Genomic DNA, 21,052 nt, shown 5'->3' on the forward strand with positions numbered 1-21,052 from the left:
CCCAGCAGATGTCTGGGTAGTTTAGGTCCCCCGTGACTACCGCCTCCTTAGTTTTTATGGTCTCTGAGAGCTGCCTCAGGAGCCCCGAGTCTAGCTGTTCCCCTTGGTGTGGGGGTCTGTAGCAGACCCCTACCACCAAATCCCTTTCTCCTTGCCCCCCGTGTAACTTAACCCACAATCCTTCTACTTTCTCCTCATTCCATTCCGTCTTGATAAGGGTCGATGTATATTGCTCATTGACATAGAGCGCAACCCCTCCCCCTTTCTTCCCCACCCTGTCCTTTCTGTACAGCTTATAACCCTCAATATGTACCACCCAGTCGTGGGAAGAATCCCACCAGGTTTCAGAAAGCCCTACTAAGTTGTAGGTGTTTTCTGCAAGCAGGAGCACTAGTTCATTCTGCTTGTTCCCCATGCTTCTAGCATTAGTATATAGGCACTTGAGCCCTGTGACTGGTGCCTTTTTTGCCCCCCAGCTCCGATTCCCAAAGGGCCCCTTATTGCTTACCTGTGCTGTGTTGCTGGCCGCCCCATGGATTGCAGGTTCCCGGTGTTCTCCTTCAGGCTGGGCTGTCCTTGTGGGTGCCACATGGTTTGGTGGTCCACGGCTTCCCCCACCCTCATCTTCCCCTCCCCTCGATGAGCCTAGTTTAAAGCCCGCCGGAGGAGATCTGCCAACCTAGACGAGAACACATGCTTACCTTTGGGGGACAGGTGAAGCCCATCCCAACTTTATTACTATCCTGGTGCAAAGCTCTGGCTTCTTTTGTCCCCACTAAGAATACTTTGCTGGTGTGCAGCATGCCAGCATTCGAACCCCAGCAAAGTGCCTCTATTGTACCCCTGGACTTTAAACCATATCTTTTAAAAGGAAAAAAACAAAGGTGGGGGGGGGAGGGGGGGAGTAAAACCCAGATGCATGGTGAGGTTAAATTTCTTACCCGATGGGAGTTTGCAAATCAGCAGGCGGTATACAGAACAGCTGCACCGCACCACTGAGGTGCTCCAGGTGCTTGAAGGAGCTTTGACGTCAAAGGGGCCACTTTTGCACATAGTTCTAACCGATCGGAGAAGCAGCACCCTTTGAGGTAAAAGCTGCAGGAAACAGTGAGTGACTTGTCTTCATCTCACAAACAGCTGTGAACCACCTGGATGCAAATGAAACTGGGTCTCCTGTAATCTTCCGCCAACCAAAAATGATACTCATACAAAACATACATGCTGACCACGCACATGAAAAACAGTGGTGCATGGATGCCCCCAAGCCCCTTCTCTCCCCCCTTCGCCCACTACAACAGACTTACCAGCTGGAGGCAGCTATGTCCAGTGTCCTTGAGGCTTGCTGCCTGTTTAGTCTATGGCTGAATCTCCATATTGGGCTGAATCTTTTCCAAATTGATTTGGAGACTTCTGATTCGATTTGCAGCATTTAATTGGTCTCCTGATTTAGATTTGGATTCAGAGATTCAGCCTCCGAATTGGGCCAAATCTCCTCCAAAATGAATCGACTACTGAAGCTTTGCACAGTCCTAGTGTGTAGCTTGTTTGCCTAGGGCCCACTAAAGGGTTAATTTGGCCCTGCTTCCATGTAGAAGGTGAGGAGGATAAGACAGGAATAAGTGATTTGGAGAAGGAGCAGGGAAAAGTGTACATCCAGAGAGCACAGCCTTATGACTATTTTCTGCATTGTAGAGGTCTAAACAAGTTTTAAATTGGAGCAGCTCCTGGACTGCTGTAGCAGACAGGGGCGGGGGGATAACCAGATCCCTGAGTGCAAAGGGCAAGAGCAGAATAACTGAAAACCCAGGGCCTTGTGCTTACCTCTTTTTCCTTTCCCTCATTTAGATTCTCTTGCAATTTTCTTATCTCTTTTATATTCATTTCTTAATTTTTAGATGTATTTTCAGTTTCAAGATCCTCCTTTCCATTTAGTTCAGCTGGTGCTTAGCAGGCCTGTCCCCCTGATGGGCCTTCAGTTTCAGTTGTGGCCCTTGTTCTAAGAACTCAATTCTAAATTGCTTATCAAAGGCACTTGGGTTGTAGTGTACTTAAGTTGGCGTATAATGTATTTATGAGTTGGCCTGCCTACTGCTGAGGAGTTTGATCAAATGGCTACTTCTTGTAGACGGGGACTAGTGTCCTTTTTCTTCCTACTTCCAACTGCCTCATTTGTGCCCAGCACACAGTTTTACGTTCAGACCCTTTCATATTTCCTCCACCTCCCCCCTTAAAGTGAAATTAACTGAAATAAACCTCAAGCAAAAATCCTGTTTGGAAGAGTGGCAGGGAACAGTTTGCTCTATACATTTCTACCTTTTTAGAATATTCTAGTAGAAATTGTCTTAAACAGTATCATACTTTAAGGAAAGGAAACCATGCATGTGCAATTTAGTTTCTACCCTGAACCCACAATGACTATGGAAATTCAGAGAGGCTGTGTGTGGATCTGCATGCCTAATGAAATGGGAGAAGTCAAGTGACTTACTAGCTTGGGCAAGCCTAGAAAACCACACACGGGCTCAGTCCAGTGACTTACTAATTTGAGCAAGTGTGGGAAATGTATATGTGCTGTCTCCTTTTTCTTTCCCAGCCGGAGTATATATCCTACACTTCCTCCTTTTTTCCTCCTCCACAACCCAACCAAATTCTTTCCACTTTACTTTTTTCAGCAGCTTTCATTTCTGCATATATTCTAATGTACCGCTGAGGTCTCTTTGGACTTGTAAAGATTCCAGTGCTTTCCCAGACTCTAGAAATTTCCCAAAGCAATGGCTGAAACACAGTTTTCCCTTCTGAAAAATAGAATGGAAGGCAAGCTTTAATATTTGCCCACAGTCTGGGGGGGAAGTAGCAGCAACTGTGTATTTGCAAAATAGTTTGCAACCAAATGTTTCACAAAGTCTCATTTGTCTGATTCTAGGCCTAGGTTGGTCTGGTTAACAGTTAGGCATTTGCAACCTTGGGTGTGTTTTGCCTTCAAAATCCAGCATAATGTGAAAGAGCTTCTTCCTTTATATGCAATAGTATAGCTAAGGGGTGGGGAGGTTGATTGGGGAACCAGCCCCAGAGACCAAGTTAAGGTCCCCCAAAAGTTCAGTAATAACAAGAACGTTATAAAAATAATAGCATGAACTTGTCACTGTAGTTGGTACAAGTCTTGTGATCAGTGATTTCCTAGACAAAGCAGCATCTTGCTGCAGATGATTACCCCAATCTTGTCAGTCCTTCACCCGCAACATTGCCTGCCCCCACACAGAAGGACAAAGAGGCCCCCATTTTTTTTTCCTAATGTGTGAAAGGAGTTGCTGCCTGTCTCAATCAGGGAGGAAGAATATCTGCTATGTACTGGGCTTTCTGTACAGCATCCTGAGCGGTGACCCAACCACTGAGTTCCCCTCCCTTTCCCTCTCCCAGACAGAATGAGGTGTCTCCTGCCAGGGGAGATGTTTAGGGTCATATCAGCTGGGGTAAATCGGCCTAGCTTTATTGATTTCAGGAGGCCTGTGATATAAACTATTACCTAAAGAACTATCCCTAAATAGCCAAGGTAACCTTTTTAAAGGCTATGGGTGAAAGTAACTAATGGCACAATAATCTATCTTCAGAGTAAGTAACTAATCTCAGGCTACCTTGCGTGGGGGTTATTACCTTGACTTTCTTCTCCCCCTCCTTTAAAATAGCAGTATTAAAAACAGAAATAAAAACTAATGTATTCAGTATTAACTTACCAGGCACATACTCAGATAGTTTGTGTTTCTAGGAAATTATATTAAAAAAGAAGCCTAAAGAAGTTAAACACCTCCTATTGAATTCCCTAGTTGGGCACCTGTTTGTAAATCCTATCCAAATACAGGATCAATCACACTCCTGTTAGATCAACACAAGGGGATATCCAAATGCCAGCGTGAAATCCAGGCAGAAAACTGTAATCTGTTTACTTTTACGTGTGTGTGTGAGTGAATTTAGTATCTGTTTCTCTTCTGTGGAGTATAATTAGATGCCTGAAGGTTTGGAGTTTTCCTTCCCAGTGGAAAATAAATAGGTGGCATGTGTTATGTGGCTGGCAACAGCTGCCACTCTTGCACCCCCTCTTAATTGGGCCCCTGGGGCTGGTGCCCCAGTCACCCCCTGCTTATTACACTACTGGGTAACTTTATTTAGGTTTGTATATGCTCATCATTGAATGGAGGTAACTGCAAGCAGCACACAGCTAACTTTTGCTTTCATGCAAATACCCAGCTGCCAAGAAACAGCTCCTTCTCAAGATTTGACTGTAAGTAACAAGATTTAAAGCAGGAAGCAATATTTAAGTGTGCCATAGGCAAGAAGAATCACAACAATACAACAGCAGCATTTTTTCCGAGCGTAAAAGCCTGCCTGCATACTAAGAACTTACAGGACTATGTAACATCGCCATATGGTGCCTTCAGAAGTAGGAGTGGCCACACAAGCAAGAACCTCCCTTTGCCTCCAACTTTCTACTAAAAGGCCCAAAGGCCATAACATTAAGCAGGATCGTGGTAGACATTTGCTATCTAGAGAGCAGCTGTTCCATTGTATTTCAGCCTTTTTCTTTCAAGAGACTTGTTGTTGCTTTGTTTTTATATCAGTCAGAAGGGAAATTAAGTTAATGTAAAGCACAAATGAAGAAGTCTTTTCAAGTTAAAAGATTGTATCATGGTAAACTATAATGGATCAGGGAATAGGAGGATAGTGTGTGACTGATGGAGCACCAGGTCCCCAGTTGAGGAGATGTGACAGCAGTTCTATCCTTCAAACTCAGGATGCTGCCTTAAAAATCATAGGATTTAATCATAGAATTAAAAAAAATTGGTGTGGTCACTATATGCTTCTTTCCAACCCTCAGAGATTCTGTTTTCAAATTTCTGCAGCTCTGAGAATACAGGAATCTTTCATTTAATTTCTGTCTCAGGCACCCAGGGGCTGAATTAGGAAGTGAGGATTTCAGTAAAACTGCAAAATGGCATAAGATTTGCATTTAAAAATACAAGGCTTAATGACAGCAATCTCTGCAACTCTACTGAACTCTAAATTGATGGAATCCAGTCTGGATTGCAGGGAAATCAAAACCTGTGTACAATGGAACCTGTAAAATTTGGAAATCTGCTCAAGCCAGAAAATCTATACTGTTCTTGCATGTTTTGCGGGGAATTATGTAGTATATTTAATCAGTATAACCCCAATTAAGCTATCGTGGAATTAGAAAGGAAATTTGGGGCCTATTGATAGAATTGCCTTGTATGTCACAGACAGTAACTACTGTGTGTGTGATGGAGTATAACCCCCAAGCATGGCAGAGGGCTGGGAAACTCTCCGTATAAGATGGGAACCTATCTAAAACAGAACTTTTTTTCCGGTTAGGTATCATCTGTCTTAGGTTTCTCTGTACTTTTCATTTTTGCTGACAGTGGAATAGAGAATGCTCTCTTCCATACTGTGTCTTCAGTAACTGACATGTCTTCTCCTGGCAGATCTTTGAGGACCTTATAAAACTGTAACCTCCTTTCCTATTTTCTTCAATCTACCCAAGCATCCTCCTTGAATATTGCCTATGTCTTCTAGTCTGGCCTATCTCTAAGCTTATTGTATTGCCACTCATGTTTGGAACAGCCTTACTGTTTGGCATCTATCAAGGTCCTTTTTCTGTTTCCTCAAAATATTCCTAAAAACTGCCTGCTCCCAAGACACATCCCAGCAATAATGACCACATTCTATTTTACAGGTTCATAGATTGTTAGGGGCTGGAAGGGACCTTGCAGATCATTGGGTCCAGCCCTGCTGCTCTAGGCAGAAAGACAACTGAAGTCAACCCAGTGAGGTGACTGTCCAGTCTCCTCTTGAAAACCTCCAAGATAGGTGACACCCTAACCGTGAAGGAGGTTTTCTGGTATTAAGCCTGAAACAGCCTTCCAGGAGTTTGTATCCATTGGTCCTGGTCTTCCCCAAGGGTGCCCTAGTGAACAGCTGTTCACTGAGCTCCTGATGCACTCCTCTGATATAGAGGTAAACTGCTATCAAGTCCCCTTTCAGCTTTCTCTTCTTTAAGCTAAAGAGGCCCAGGTGCCTCAGCCTTTCCTTGTATGGCTTGCCTTGCAAGTCCCTGATCATATGGGTGGCTCTTCTCTAGGCCCTCTCAAGCTTTTCCATGTTCTTACTGAAGTGGGGTGCCCAGAACTGGACATAATACTCCACCTGTGGTCTCACCGGTGCTGAGTACAGCAGGAGTATCACTTCCTTAGTTTTAAACAAGATGCATCAGTTGATGTATGTCAGCACGTTATTTGCCCTGCTGGCCACCGGATTGCACTGACGGCTCATGTTTATGTGGTGGTCAGTCATGACCCCTAGGTCCCTTTCAGCTGTGGTGCAGGTCAGGCTGTTGCCTCCGAGCCTGTATGTATGTTGAGGGTTGTTTGCCCCCAGATGGAGCACCTTACACTTGGAAGCGTTAAACTTCTTCATCTGGTTCTAGTCTGCCCACCTCAGGAGCCTGTCTAGGTCTGCCTGTATCAGCAACCTATCTTCTGGGATGGCCACGCTCCCCATAACTTGGTGTCATCCACAAACTTGGCCAGCGAGCTTTTCACTCCCCCATCCAAATCATTGATAAAGATGTTGAAAAGCACCGGTCCAAGCATGGACCCCTGAGGGATGGCACTGGCCATTTTGCACCGGAACGACACAGATTCATTTATGAGAACTCTCTGGGTCCTACCCTGGATCCAGTTTCCCACCCACTGAACCGTCAAGCAGCTGAGCCCACAATCTTCCAGTTTTCCCAGAAGGATATCATGGGATGCTAGATCAAAAGCTGTTTGAAAGTCCAGGTATATAACGTCTCCCATGGCCAGGTGGCAAGAGACCTGGTCGTAGAAGATGAGATTAGTCAGACAAGACCTACCTGTGACAAAGCCAAGCTGGCTGTTGTTCAGAATCTTACCTTCCGCGAGCGTATCACACACACTTTTTTAATGAGCTTTTCCAGGATATTCCCTGGGATAGAGGTTAGGCTGATTGGCCTATAGTTGCCTGGATCCTCCCTCCTCCCCTTCTTGAAGATGGCACAATGTTGGCCCTCTTCCAGTCATCAGGGATTTCCCCTGTGCGCCACCAATTCTGAAAAAGTTTTGCCAGGGGATCCACAATGACCTCATTCAGCTCCTTCAGCACTCTTGGATGGAGTCCATCCAGTCCTGCTGACTTATAAATGTCTAGCTTTTCAAATTGGTATTGCACCCGCTCAGCATCCACAGTGGGGAGACTGACAGTCCTGGCATGCCTCCGATGAGCCTTATCTCGCTTGACTTTCCCCATGGTCTGGTGAAATACCGAAGCAAAGTGGGCATTCAGGGTTCAGTTTTTTTCCTGAATGTTGGTTACCAGCTGTCCCAAGGTGTTAAGCAGGGATCCCACACTTCCGTTTGTTTTCCTTCTGTTGCCTACATACCTAAAGTTGGACTTCTTATTGTCCTTGACTCCTGTGGCTAACCCATACTCAGTCGCCGCCTTGGCTTTCCTGATCATTGCTAAAGTACAGTCCTCCTTGAGGGCCTAGCTCCCACTATGTGTACACCTCTGGGGGGTTTTTTTTCTTTTTTAAGAGGACTGTAATGTCCCTAATAAGCCAGGAGGGCTTGCCAGCCCTCCTACTACTACCTTTCCTCTTTGCAGGAACGGTTTTCTTTTGTGCTTCGAAAATCATGTCCTTGAGCAATGGCCATTCTTCATGCACCCCATTTGCCTTCCCTTCCCGGTCCCTCATCACCTCCCCTACTAATGCTCTGAGCCTATCGAAGTCAGCATTCTTGAAGTCCAGGACTTCAGTCCTGGTGGTTGATTTGTCTACCTTGTGGCGGAGAGTGAACCTGATAATTTGATGGTTGCTGCTGCCCAGGTTACCCTCAGTGTTCAAGCCAACACCAGATCATCTCCCTGGGCCAACACCAGGTCCAGGAGAGCATTGCCTCTGGTTGGCCCTTGCACTTCCCAGGTCAGGAAGAGCTCCTCAATCAGTTAGGAAATGTGTGAATGATCTGACCTAGCCAAGTGCTCCTCCCAATCTATGTCCGGGTAATTGAAGTCAGCCATGACAACCAAGCCCCTTACACTCATGGCCTCTGTCAGTTCTCAAGAGAAATCCAGATCCAGCTCCTCCCCTTGGTTCGATGGCCTGTAGCGAATGCCCACAGTTAGGTCTCTCTCACCTTGTGCCCCATAACTTGACCCAGAGGGTTTTGAGCTGCTTATCTTTGGAGCCAATGTCAGCCTCCAGAGAGGTGTACTGCTCTCACTCAGAGCTCTACCCCTCCACCTTTTCTCCCTACTCTGTCCCTTCTGTGCAGGGTGTAGCCCTCTACGGCTACACTCCAGTCATGCGAGGAGTCCCACCAGGTCTCCGTGATCCCTACCAGGTCATATTCCCCACTAGACAGCAGAAGGGCTAGCTCCTCCTGCTTGTTCCCTATACTCCTTGCATTGGTGTACAGGCAGCTGAGGCCTTTAACTGACATCCTCGTTTTTCTGAGACGCTGTGGGAGAACTGATTGGCTAGCATTTTCAGAAACAGTTATCTTAGTGTCCTCCACAAGGGAGCTTTCCTCTGTGCCAGCGTGAGGTAAATGCCATCTCATTCACTATACAGGGACTGTACTTTCAAAGTGTGTGTGCATGTGTGTGTGATTCTGCTTATTAAGTGTTCCAGTTGCAAGGCACAACATACACATGAATCAATATATGAACAATAATATGTCTTAAAGAAAAAGTCTATTATAGCTATCTCTTATGCTAAAATTTTTTTTGAAGAACTAAACTAGGATAATCAAAACCCTTTTAAACACAACAAGAGAGGAAATATGTTATAATCATTCCCACCATAGGATGGTTTCTTCCACAGGTCTGTAATTACTTTAAGCCATAAACACATGTCTAATATTGCATTCTTTAAAAAAAATGCCCTGATATTTTAACCAGATGCCATTTGGTATTAATTAAAGCAGTCTGCCCCCTAAGCTACTAACAAGGAATTTGTCTTTGCAGGGGAAAGGATGAGTTCACCCACTGATGCCAGCATGGAAGAAATCCCTCTGGAAGATGAAGATCAAGACAGCATGGAATACAAGGTTGTATTGGCCTTTGCCCAACGGCGATTGTCCGCCAGCAAATATGGGCAACTTCTGGAAAAGGGGGTAAAGACACAGAGAGGATTGCCCCAAGACCAAGGAGAAATGGAAAGTGTTCCTCAAGCTCATAAGACCAAGAGAAGCCACAAGGTGTCCATCAAGGACAAAAAGCCCACTACCCTAAATAAAAAGCAAAGGACAAAAACATCTACCTGGAAATGCCGGCTTCTCCCTTCCTGTTTGAGAAGAGAGACAGAAGAGGGCCCCCAGCAGCCATCTGCCAACCAAGATGATATGAATGGACTGACCTTACATGCAGCAACAGCTGGTAGGAGTGCTGATGCTTCTCTAGGGCCAGAAGGTGAGTGCCCATCAGAGGATCTAGGATTTTGAAAAAGGGGGCGGGGGGTGCAGATGGTCAGGTGGTACATCATCACATAGAACACAACACACATTTTTCTCCAGTTAAAAATAAACTAGAAGCTTTACTAACATACTAGGGGCCTAGAGTGATACTATTCAATTTAAAATTGATGCAAAAATGAATAAAACTTTATTGGAATGAGTTAGAAACAGCCTGCAAGACTGTGAAATAAGAGGAGGTACTTTATTAGGAGCAGCTAATAGACAGCAGAATTGCAGTAGGCAGACTAGCTTGATTAATGGAACATCAAGACCATTAAAAAGAAGAGGGTCATTAACACCTGTGGAATGAAGAGTTTAGAAGGAATCAGATTTTAATGAGCCATGAAGTCTAGTGACTCCCTTACTGCTGTCTAAAGAGAAATGCTGGTGCCGCTGCCAGGCTGTTGGCTTTAAACTTTGGATGGAGCAGGAATCAAAGAGGGGTGCAAGTGCACCAGTGCACCTCCCCTGAATCTGCCTCTGACTGCCTGAAGGCTCCTGTTAGTTCATTCCCCTCTACCCACTTGGTTTCTGTTTCTCTCCTTTTTGCTGGCTGGTCAGCCCCTAGTTTTTTTCCCCATATTTGTTTTAATGCATTTTATGCTAGCTGTTTTGGTTTTCCTAACTAGGAAACAAAATTGCTTGACCATCATCACTGCCATTTACCTACTTTCACATATGGTAGATTCATGCTTCTTTATACTGTGAACTCATTTTGCTGGCCATGACTATCCTGCCACAATAAAACAGCTATACAGATCTGGTTTTCCAAGTGCTGGTGCACTGTCTCTGATACCTGGCCACAGGATGTCATGAACAGCAATGTAAAACAACCCAATAGTAGGATTGCCAGTCCTGTGTAAGACCAGTAAGAAAGGACTGCGAAGGTCTTTCCACAGGGGAGGGACTCTTTCCTACATCAACACTCAAGAATGACATAAGGGCTTATTCATGGGCTCTGTCCATCTGCAGAGCTAAGGCAATCCATGCATGCGCACCACATGTCTCGATCCCTTCTGCATTCTTAGCGTGCCCTATGCCCAGGCATATTGGCTTAAATGTAGCTTTGTTCCAAGCCTTCCCCCACTTCTCCCACTGCTACAGAATCCCTTTGAAGAGTCCCTTAGTGAGGAGGCAAAGGACGATAACCTAAGATGGGTAGATTCTGAGAAATTTCCATGCAACCACAGGGAGGAGTGGGACATGGATTTCCCCTCAGCAAAGAGTCCTGCACCTACAAAGATTATTAGTGGGGTATTGGGAGGAGGAAACCCTGCTGCAGAAGAGGCTGGCCTATTGGCTGCACAGTAAGCAAGAGATTTGTTTGCCCATGTCAGCCTTCAGATTCAGGGGGCCTTTCTTGGCTCATTATTATCCATAATTTATTGCATCTTCAAATTCCATAGATCCCCCTACCTTTCTATAAGGTGTTGTGTTGATTCCACCATGTCTCCCTGGAGAACTAGTTTGTGCTCTGAAATACGAGGGTTTAGAAATGGCAATGGGATGTTCTGTAAAATTTTCCACGCTAATTTGGCCCAAGTAAGATAATATAGAAGTTGTGTCTCCAAACCATTCATTCTCAGCTATCTTCTAAATTCTCCTAAACACCTTGAAGCAGCTCCCAACCAACAATTCCCCCAGATGTTAGACCTCCTAGCATCTTCCAGTTGAATTCTCTGCCTAGATCCCTCCATCCTATCCCTCTTGTCAGGAATAAGTAGCACCAACCTGAAGAATCCCTAGTTGCCACTTGTCTACCTGTGCATGCCATATTCCGCCTTTTATTTTTACTTCCTTCCTAGACATTGAGACAAATTGTTTGGCTTTTCTGCTTTAAAAATGTGATGCTCCTTTTAGTGTACTGTTATAGTTCAGCCAGCAGGTGGCAGTATGACCCCAACTAAAAATGCCAGTTGGAAAGGCTTACCTTGAAGGAAGTGTTGGGCCCAAAATTCAAGCTGCAGTTATGTTTGAGCTAAGGCATTTAATGCATGTTTAAGGCAGTGGTTCTCACCCTTATTAGACTCAAAGCACCCCTCAATGTGCCAGCTCTTCGCTTTCACCTCTCTTTTAACTATGGAAAAATAACAGCAATTTTTCTGTGGTGAAAAACTCAGAAAGACCACAACAGTTCAGGACATTTTGAAACTTTGAATTCGTATTTGAAATCTCTGGGTTTATCTTGTGAATTATGTTCAGGTATTTACATACCTAACAATGTTAATATTTTGCAACACCCTGATTGAGAATTACTGGTTCAGGCATTCTGCAGAAATGGACCGTGCTTTTTGAAATCCTGGCATGTCAGTCCTAGAGTTTGCCAGCTCACAGCCGAATGGATGAATCCTTGGACTGAGAACTCTTTTTCCAGAATTGGGTACCTAATTACATATTTAAGTCCTGGAAAACTTGGCTTTTTTGTTGTTGTTGCTTGGAAAAGTGCTGACCACCCAGCAACTCCCAGACAAAGTGTTTATAAAACTGCAGTCAGTGCTGGGTCATCCAGGACAAGGTGTGGAAGTGGTTATTATTAACCAAGGCACTCTACAATAGAGGTCCTATGTTACTATGTGAATTGTACACACACACACACACACACACACACACTGTCTTCTGGTAACACAGGAGCTGCCATCTGGTCGATCAGGGCTAAATGCAAAATGAGTTGCTGCTGGAAATTGCTCTGTCATGACAGCAGCTATTCCTCCTCGCTTAGCTAGCATGCAGTGCCAATCTGGCTCACCTGATGCCTGCGGCTCAGGAAGGTCCTGGACAAAGTCTTGGCTGCTGTGGATAAGCAAGGCCAACTGCTGGACAAAGAACCCTGTTGTTGCACACGTCCACAGCAATGTCTAGTCACATAAGGCATGTGTGGCCCCATCCCCATGCTGATGTAGACAGGCTCTGAAGTGAAACTCCTTTGGTTTTTTCAAGTTTGGGCCCAGCCTGGAGAAAGGAGGGAGAGATTGTTGTTATAACATATTACCAGTATATTTCATAAAGCTGGGCATGACCCATTCATTATATCGAGACCAGCTTTTGCATGGCCTCTAATTGGGGGAGTGGCTGTAAGAGAGTTTGGGAAGCACTGTCGGGGTGTGGTGCACCTTCCACATTATCCATGTGACCCTGAACAATAGCAAAACCCATCATTGGACCTCAGCTTTCTCCACCATAGGGCAACTGTGGGCACAATAGGTAGAATCTTGGCTCACCTGCTTGAGGGCCTAACAAGGAGGTGGCTCTTCTTTTCTCTCTCTCTTCCCAGCTAGGGCAGAGACCATCAGCCGTGTTGCAGACAGACTTGTCAAGATAGTTCATTCCAAATCACCATCAGATTCTTCGGGAGTGGCATTCAGAACATTAGTGCGTACTCCAAGCCTAGAAGAAGATGGGAATGACACTGAAAAAGGTAAGACTGAGAAGTTCCGCTGTGGTTTATAAAGTATTTCTCTCAGTCCATGATGATACATGGTCACCATGCCCTTTCCAGCTGGTATGGTCTCACATAGACATGCCATTACTTGTATTCTGTTGGAATAAACTAACTGTGTCTTTTATTTTTTCCTTTAATAGATGAAGAAAAGATAATAGAAGCAATTGTTGATTTGTTAAGAAAATCCGGAGATGAACTGGTGACAAAGGTAAACGTTTCATTTTTAACATAGCAATCCTGAGTCTGTCAGTTAGAGTGGAACATAAGATTTTCATTACTGAAACTATGAATCTCTGATAGTTAGCTCCCATAGTGAGTGGCAAGGGTGGTAGAGTTTCTGTCTCCTATGAAGGCCTACCATGTCACACCCTGGAATCAGTGGGATAAGCATACACAGTATAATTATGTCCCTACATGCATGATCATGCATAGAGTTTTTTCCAACACAAGAAGTCCCATTGATTTCAAAGAGGATTATTCATACAACTGTCTTGAGTAAATTGGCAGGACTGTCCCATAAACCTAGAAGTGTAGGTTTGTAGAGAAATGTGCCAGGCATGTTTGCTTTTCTTAAACTGCATTCTAAAGATAGTGTTGATGGCATATTTCCAGGAGACACTAATGTGATCTCTACATTTCCAGGACCTAAATTCTATTCCCCCCCTCAGTGAAACCCCATTATGTTTATTGGTCTAGCTTGAACTGACTATTCTTTATTCTTATTTTCAGTTGGAACAGGACAGGACTTTCCATCAGTATGTCATGGATATGTTTTCCTATGCCTTCTTCAGAAAAGTCACTGATCAGTTCTTGGAGGATATCCCAATGGATTCTATAAAAGAGGATGAAGACAAAATCCAATACACCAAAGTTGCTTTTACACTGGAAGTCGCAACTAGACTTACAGCTGTGGACAACCATCCTATGAATCTGGTCCTGGGGTTTGGATCAAAGTACCTCAAAGAACATTTTAGCCCTTGGATTCAAAACCATGGTGGATGGGTATGAGTTGTTTGGGGGTTTTTTTTTCTCCCCTCCCCCTAGGATTGGAAAATAACATATTTATAAACTATTAATTTCCTATGCTGAAAACAGTGTTAGAAAATTCTGTGAGTTAACTATCATTTAGAGGGCATGAGTGGACAGGTATGAAATTACATTGCATAATGAGCACCTACTTGTGAGCCTGAGAATATATCAGGATCTGTGCATCTATAATCCTTCATCCTATGATGTGATCTTGAACCTTTATGATGCACATCACAACATACACTGTCTCTTAGTTCCTCTTGATCTCAAGTTCCCCCACCGTCTTCCATGCTGTCATTTATGGTAGGAACATGTTTCCATTTTGACTGTGCAAAGGAGCATTTGGTTTCCTTCACATCCTTCCTCAGAAGCCATTTTGCAAAGTTTTCCCAGGCTAATCCTCTTACCAAGATGTTTCCCTCGATGAGGTATTGGTCCAAATATCTCAGCTGCCTGAACTTGACTGCAAGTCCCTCACTGCTTGCCTTTCTGTGTTCTGCAGAGTAGGGGGTTATTTGTCACTATAAACTATGCATCTCCTTCAGTCAGGAGGACTTGTTGCTCAGCAGTAGAGGCATCCTTTGCTCTGAAGCACATTGGGAGCATTTGAAATGGCCATAGGGGTTATAGGCACTTCATGTATCCTATGTCAGATTCTTTTCTTCTCTTACAGGAAAAGGCTTTGGAATTGTTGGATGAGGAAGAAGTAGAATAAATTTGATTCACACTTCGGAGCTTTGGCAGCTAACCCAACCTAAAAATGAATTGAGAGGGGGAAACTTTGACCTTCCTCAAACCTGGGGGTAGGATTGTTCTTCAAGTCACATGCTGCAGAAATATTCTCTAGTGCATATGGAAACAAGACTTGCTGCCTTTCTTGTGATGAACAGATACCTCACCATACAGGAAATGCAACATTGTAGCTCTTGTTAATGTGAATTCTGGTGCGGTGTTTGGTTAGTGAGAAGACCCATTTTCTTCAGACCTTTAGCTCTGTTCTCAATGTCCACCCCCAGAGAGATCAACTTGTATGAGCATTTCTAACTTAGCCTCTCTGTTATAATGTACTACCCCCCCATGCATATAATATACATTATTCTCATAAGCATTAATTTTGCTAATACAAGACTCTCAAAAAGGCGAAGTTAAGGAATGTTAAAACTGTCCTCTGACCAATAAAGAAAACTATTTGTTGTAACATTTTAAAAGAGGCCACCTGCCAGGGAAACTGTTCCCAATATTGTTTGATTTGTAGCCCATTTGGCTGATATTTGTTTAATTGAAAAAAGGAGGAATTTAGATCCTTAGGTGTAGTTATAAAATTTGGATCTTTCTCTCCCTAGCACGTGACTCCATCTGTAAATGGTTACACTTGGTGAAAAGACTTGGGTGTCCTTTCACTGTGGTCAGGAGAAACATTGGTAACCATTAGATGGAGGAAACAGTGTATTAAAAATTCATCTGAATGAAATTGGACCGACTCTCAATTCTTTGTTAAATATGTTGGTCTTTAAGAGTGAGTGAGGACTGATAGGAGCCAAAACTAACTTTCTAATTAACTTTGAAATGATGGTATGTAACAAACACTGGCCAATCAGGTTGTCTAATGTGTATCAAATAGGGTACCTACAATCGCTAGTCACTTTCCATAAGTTAGGATTCATACCTACATTTCCTAATCCTAGTTTGAAATGCTCTGAAAATATCCAGCCATACTTCTGTCTCTCTTTTTGCCCCCTCTCATGGCATCTTCTGTAGAAGAACTTAGATTGTGACAATCCTGCTGTATTACAATGAGTGTCTAGTGCTACAAGCAGAGGCAAAGCTGCATTGTAAATGTAAAGGGGAAGCCATAATAGTTTCAAATCAAGATACACCCTTTCACAAAGCCAGATCCTCAACTGGCATGGCTGAGCCACATCTACCTCATCATACCAGCTAAGGATTTGGTTCGCAGTATTAAACTATTGAAACTTCCTGTTTCTGTGCTATGTCTGACTGGCTGATAGAATGGCAGTAATTGTGTCTACCGAACACTGGTGTTGCAAAGTGAATAATTTTTTTGCACTATTAACTCAGTTGATTCATGAAACAGGCTTAGTGAACCAGGCTTCAACACTAAAGCAAGAAGGTACAACTCCATGGTAAATGTCCTACACCTGTCTTTAATCCACTGTATGTTTTAGCTAAAGACCAGCTTTGTAGTACATAAACTTCTGCAAGTTAGCTGGATTCTGACTACTAGAAGCCATATTTTATTTTATTTTACTTTATGTTTTCCTGGTTTCAGTAGCCATTAGTTGGTGAATAGGGTATGGACCTTTTGTTGTGTGCTTTATTGCTTCAAGGTAACCATCAGGCCTACCTACAAATCTGCCTCTTTTTTCTTTAGTTTGGTGCTACTTCTGGATTAGTTTCTCAGTGGGAAAACAAGGTCATAGAAAGAAAAGCACAGAGCTTGGATGGAACACTTAAAACTTAGCCATCTAAAACAATATTCAGCTGTATTTTTATTTTTGCACTGTGCTGCTGAGCTGGGATGAGGGACTTTCTTTGGTAGCATTAGGGTCCAATATGGAAAACCATCCAAGTGAACTGTTTCTTATTTAAATGTTCTTCCATTTGCCATCCACATCACTTCATCTTGAAGTGCAACCTGCTCCTTTTTATCTCAGGAATGCGTGGTAACCTTCTTATGCTGAGGATGATAGCTTTGATCCACTGGAAGAATAGCATGTAAAGTTGTACACTGATGCCACTGAAACTTGATATTGCTATTGCCTAGAATTAATTGACCAAATCCTTTTGGATTGGCGGTCCAGTCTGTTATCTGTATCAAATAAAACAGCACAATAAAACTACTTAGTTTTCTCTTGGTATCTTGTATTGTTGCAGTGGATGCATGGTTAACCCTTCCATTTACCCCAATTCTTTCCCCATTTATTTTTATCTCTAATCCCATATAGAGAACTTTAATGGAACCCACAGCTCTCAAGATAGGGATAGAGACCTTATATTCCCATACCCAAGGACCTGCTGTTAAGTGCAAAGCTGTCCCTTTTATGTTTAACCAGATCAGCATTCTGCTGTTTGTTATAGCAACAAGCTTAAAACTTAAAAACTCCATGCTATGTTAAAAGTTGCAAAAGCCAGGATTAAAAAATGGGTATAGCTTTTGCCAAGATTTTTTGTTTAAAGCCTAGTACCACCACCCTGTAGGTGGGGAAAGAGGGGGGCATGCAGCATGTGTGGCCCCTTAGAAGTGGGACACCCCTGCAATAGCATACGGCTTCCTGGGCTTTCCTAATAAACTAACTTGCTTTACCACTTGTAATCTATGACCCCAGCCCATGGACCAATCCAGAAGGGAGGTGAGGAGGGTGTGGCAATCCCCCTTTCTCTGTGCTCACTGGCATGTCAGCCCTGTTCCTGCCAGAGCTCCACAGTTGCTATGAGCTCTGAGCACCAATCAGCTGGTGAGTATGACACCATTGGATTGGTGTCCCCCTGCTTTCACATGACTTCACTATATTAAAAATTCATCCCCTCTGGCTTCTCCCCTGCCCCAGCATAATGCATGCCCCCTCTCAAAGTCCATGTGGGCTATGAACGATCAGCAAATGAAACCTGCCATTATCTTTGGCTTCTGGAACTGATGTCTCCCCCATCTTTCCTGGTTGCTGGGCAAGTGAGACACAAGGCAAGTGGACTTAGCTCCCTAACATGCCATGCTGCATTTTCAGTCTACAGGGCTGAACACAAGTGAAGATGCTGCTTTCTGCTTAGGGGCCATCGTGACTGCCACACCAACGTGAGGTCAATAGGAGATAGATAGTAGCCCTATGGTCAGCCCTTTCCTGTGAAAGCAAACATTCTCTCTCTCTCTCTCTCTCTCTCTCTCTCTCTCTCTCTCACACACGCTAGGGGATGAAAGTGAGATCAAAGGGAGCCATGATCATTACAGGCAGTCCTCAGACTTCAACACAATTGGTTCCTGAAAACCGTGTCTTTAAGTCGAAACGTAACTTGGAAGTGATTTTTCCCATAGGAAACAATGTTATAAATGGGGGATTGGTTACTAAACCAAGGCCAATACCCTATTTTAAACACAAATAACCCAGAATTTTATACTCAATCAATTATAAATGAGTAATATAGCTACGTTAATGTATTTATATTGTAAATAGCAATCATATTAAGTTGGAAGGACTTCTTTGAGGTGACTTTGCTGGACTTTTTGAAGGGCTCTTGGTTGGACTTTCTGAAGGGTTCCTGGCTGGAGTCTTCTTAGGAGTCTTGGCTGCAGGTTTTTTCTGGAGTCTTGTCTGCTTTCTTAAAGAAAACATCCAACGAAGTTTGGATAGATGCTCTCCAGGGAGATAGGTGACACAGAACTGTTCACTGGCATGGCATAGTGACTTTACAATGTTTGATCAGACAAAACTGACATCAGAAAGTTGAAACGGTGTCAATTTATAAATGTTGTAAGTGTGAAAGGTTGCAACTCGAAACTTAAGTTGAGGACTGCCTGTATTTACATTTCACTGTAAAACTCTCTCTCTGCACAATATGCTCACATGGATGGTCCTGCTTTGAGAAGGGGGTTGGACTAGATGACCTCCTGAGGTCCCTTCAATCTCTAACTTTCTATGATTCTATGGCTGACAGATCTGTTTCAGGAGAGGAGAGCTGTCTCAATATAGCCATTCCATTGTGCAGCAAATCACCAGGATGAAAAATGTGGAGGGGAATGAGTCAGTGGAGGTGCTTCCCATGATTCATTACCTGACAAGGGGCATGATTTGGAACAAGCTTGGGGTAAAAGGTCAGAGCTCGGTTCTTTGAACATGGCCCTTTTAATTTGGGTAGGGCTTGGTAGAAGTGTTGCATTTACATTATGTAAAACATGTCAGTAAAAATGTTTGACTCTCAGCAAAAGTTTGAAGATTATCAATAAAAAGAAAGTTTGGGGGTTTACAACCCTGGTGGGATAGTAGTAGTACCTGGATTCTAGTTGTGATGTGCTTATATGAAATTGCTAAATGCTTAGGGTACTGTCCAGGCATATGAAAAAACTGGTTCAGATTCTTCTTATGCTAGACTTGGGAAGGGACTTGAAACCAGATCTTGGCTACTAGGGAATCTCAGCGTAGTTCTTTCTTCTGTTGAAGCTATTGCATATTATAGATTTTTTTTTTTTAAATTAGTGGAGCTGGGACTCTATTTCAATACTGCAGATGAGTGGCAGCTTTGGGACCATTCATTCTCAGTTTGTGTCCTACTGAATTTTAGGTGAACCTATGTTCCTGCCACAAATGAAGAATTTGTGGCACTCCCATATACCTGTCACAACCAAATTAAGTACTGCCCATGCCACAAGCAAGAAATATATTAATCAAAAACAGTTTTAGTCTGCACTAGGTTAACTAAGAGTTAACTAACAAGAAGATAGTAACAGTTTTTTGCTGCGCATGTCAAAAAGAGATTTATAACTGCGACACTAACTAGAAATGAAACTTAGCCTTCTGTGCTGTACATAAATCATTATAACTGGTCAGAAAAAACAGGGAGTAACCCTATGATAACACCCTAGCGAAGACTGCTAGATAATTGGCGATGCTAATTAAATTTATGATGTGGCGAAAAGCAATTGGCTATTACACAAATAAAACCCGTCTTCACTTCCGTGAAGTGGGAGACCTCCGCACACACACCTAAAAAACCTCTGAACGTATGCGTGAGAGTAACTGACAAATTGATCACTTGTCAGTTTCCCCCGTCTCGACCCAATTCTCAGACGTAAATCAACGACCTGCCAGCCCGACCTTTTTCTCCATTTCTCTGCCCGACCGACGAACTTTTATGCAGACCGACCTACGAACTTTAAGCTGTAACTAACCAAGTATCTGTAACCTCCGTCTTTCGCCACCTTGACAGCGTGAGTAAATAATCTTGCTTTGCAACCGATAAGCGTCCGCCTAATTAATTCCACTCCAAGCGTCACAAGTACCCGCCTGACGGCCTTCTAAGGCCCCGGACCCATAACTGCCCAGGTGGGAGTCAGGGAGAGCTGCTGGCCAGCTGCCCTGGGTCCCGACAATACCCATTTAAGGATCTAACCAATGGGGTTTTGTAAAATAATCTGAGAAGGGTGTCCTGAGAATACAGTACCTACCAAAGTGGACCCTCCAAGTGAGAGAAGAGGAACACCTAGTTTGTTATTCTATACAGATCTTGGATACTGAGCAGCTTTCTGCCATCACAACTTGGCTGGTTATCTACATGCCCAGCCATGGGAATGCAAGAGTCAGGGAATCTGGGCATCTCCAGAGCCACACGTACAGAGAGACTGAGCATAAAGGAAAACTTGCGCTCTTGCTGCCAATGAAAAAAGTGGCCTAAGAAGTTATGTTAGGAGGCAAATGCACTCAGCAGTGCCCACTGTTCTCTGGCATCATTTAATATGTGGTTTAAAAAAAACCCACTGGAGATTTAAAGTAGCTGAGTCCACTTACCTGCAGCCACATTTATTATTTTTTTAAATTAAACTTGTGTGACTTCATGGTTTGGGAGAGGTGCTTTTCTGTCAGCAGCTGGGATACAAACAATTTTATGTGGGGTGAGGTTACAAGACTTGTCCCAAGTGTTGTCATTTTAAGCTTCAGAAAAGAGGAGGTGACTGTGACCTTTCAAATGACCTCTGCAGATCTCAAAGCTATAGAAGGCTATTAGTAGCAGCTAGGTCCTGCCAGTATCAAAATTAAACATTTCTGAGTGGATTATGTGAATTTGCAATATGATTTTTAATCCTTTAGGTCACATTTACATGCTTCTTTCCACAACCATGAAGGCTAAAAATGGTGGGGAAAAGGAGGGGATGTAGGGCAGAGGAGGAAGGTTGGTACAAAAAGGGAGGTCCCATCTAAATGCATGACTCCAGAAACTAAGATTAAGTAAACACCAAACACTGTGAGACTCCTAATGAAATCACAACACCAACACCCACCCTCCAAGAAATGCACTAGAGTGGCAGAGTGGT

The 21,052-nt window shown here is 43.5% G+C and overlaps 1 protein-coding gene across 2 annotated transcripts in view; it reads left to right on the top strand.

Moving 5' to 3' along the window:
• BCL2L14 (BCL2 like 14) overlaps positions 1-16,874 on the top strand; it is a 67,505-nt gene extending 50,631 nt beyond the window's left edge. For both annotated transcript variants that reach the window (XM_025213453.1, XM_025213454.1), the window contains exons 3-7: positions 9,058-9,501; positions 12,817-12,960; positions 13,125-13,192; positions 13,714-13,986; positions 14,687-16,874. In XM_025213453.1, the coding sequence (XP_025069238.1) occupies positions 9,058-9,501; positions 12,817-12,960; positions 13,125-13,192; positions 13,714-13,986; positions 14,687-14,728 (971 nt within the window). In that variant the 3' untranslated portion in view covers positions 14,729-16,874. The remainder of the gene's footprint in view (positions 1-9,057; positions 9,502-12,816; positions 12,961-13,124; positions 13,193-13,713; positions 13,987-14,686) is intronic.
• Positions 16,875-21,052: the final 4,178 nt, after the last annotated feature.

Source organism: Alligator sinensis, unplaced genomic scaffold (genome assembly GCF_000455745.1).
Source record: "Alligator sinensis unplaced genomic scaffold, ASM45574v1 scaffold91_2, whole genome shotgun sequence".
Taxonomy (NCBI): Eukaryota; Metazoa; Chordata; order Crocodylia; family Alligatoridae; genus Alligator; species Alligator sinensis.